The sequence below is a fragment of the Rhagoletis zephyria genome, unplaced genomic scaffold (genome assembly GCF_001687245.7).
Source record: "Rhagoletis zephyria isolate East Lansing unplaced genomic scaffold, Rhagoletis_zephyria_1.1 Rzeph_scaffold_00543, whole genome shotgun sequence".
NCBI lineage: Eukaryota > Metazoa > Arthropoda > Insecta > Diptera > Tephritidae > Rhagoletis > Rhagoletis zephyria.
The window spans coordinates 230,126-230,654 of record NW_016157627.1 but is presented as its reverse complement, the minus strand read 5'-3'; the positions used below and the strand labels follow the sequence as shown (position 1 = coordinate 230,654).

Genomic DNA, 529 nt, shown 5'->3' with positions numbered 1-529 from the left:
TTTGTTAATTTTTTTATAAATCAAATTGTAGGATTTATCGCCAATTAATGTCAATTTTTTCATTATTATAATCTCTAACTGGCACACTACTCTTGTATGCGTTTTTGTGTCTATTGCTTTTCGGGATCTCAAGTTTGAGTTCCGCCTATTTTGAGAGAGTATGCGATATCTAATTATAAAAAAAAAAGTAAAAGCAATACTCGTATAACTCACTTCCATAAAATTATTTATTTCATATTCCAAGAGTTTCTCATACAGTGGTACACAATGAGTTTCACGCTCTAAACAATATGCCCGCTGCAGATGTATACTCAGATATATGCTGCAAAATATAGTCAACACAACCGACCACCGCCTCTTCCAATTTCAAATACATGGCTGCCTTCAGCATTACATCCACATTTTCGATGATTATGAGCGTTTTGCCGGTATAGCAAAATGTTATTAAAAGCTCAAAGATGTCACTGTCTATGTTATTTAATTCAATAACCGGAGTTAGGCCCTTGTCGCTTTTGAAAAGATCTTTAAA

The 529-nt window shown here is 33.5% G+C and overlaps 1 protein-coding gene across 1 annotated transcript in view; it reads right to left on the bottom strand.

The window, feature by feature from the left end:
* The window catches only part of LOC108360237 (kelch-like protein 40b), a 4,167-nt gene extending 3,875 nt beyond the window's left edge, over positions 1–292 (bottom strand). Inside the window, exon 1 of the mRNA XM_017612451.1 lies at positions 214–292. Within this exon, the coding sequence (XP_017467940.1) occupies positions 214–219 (6 nt within the window). The 5' untranslated portion in view covers positions 220–292. The remainder of the gene's footprint in view (positions 1–213) is intronic.
* Between the last annotated feature and the right edge of the window lie 237 nt (positions 293–529).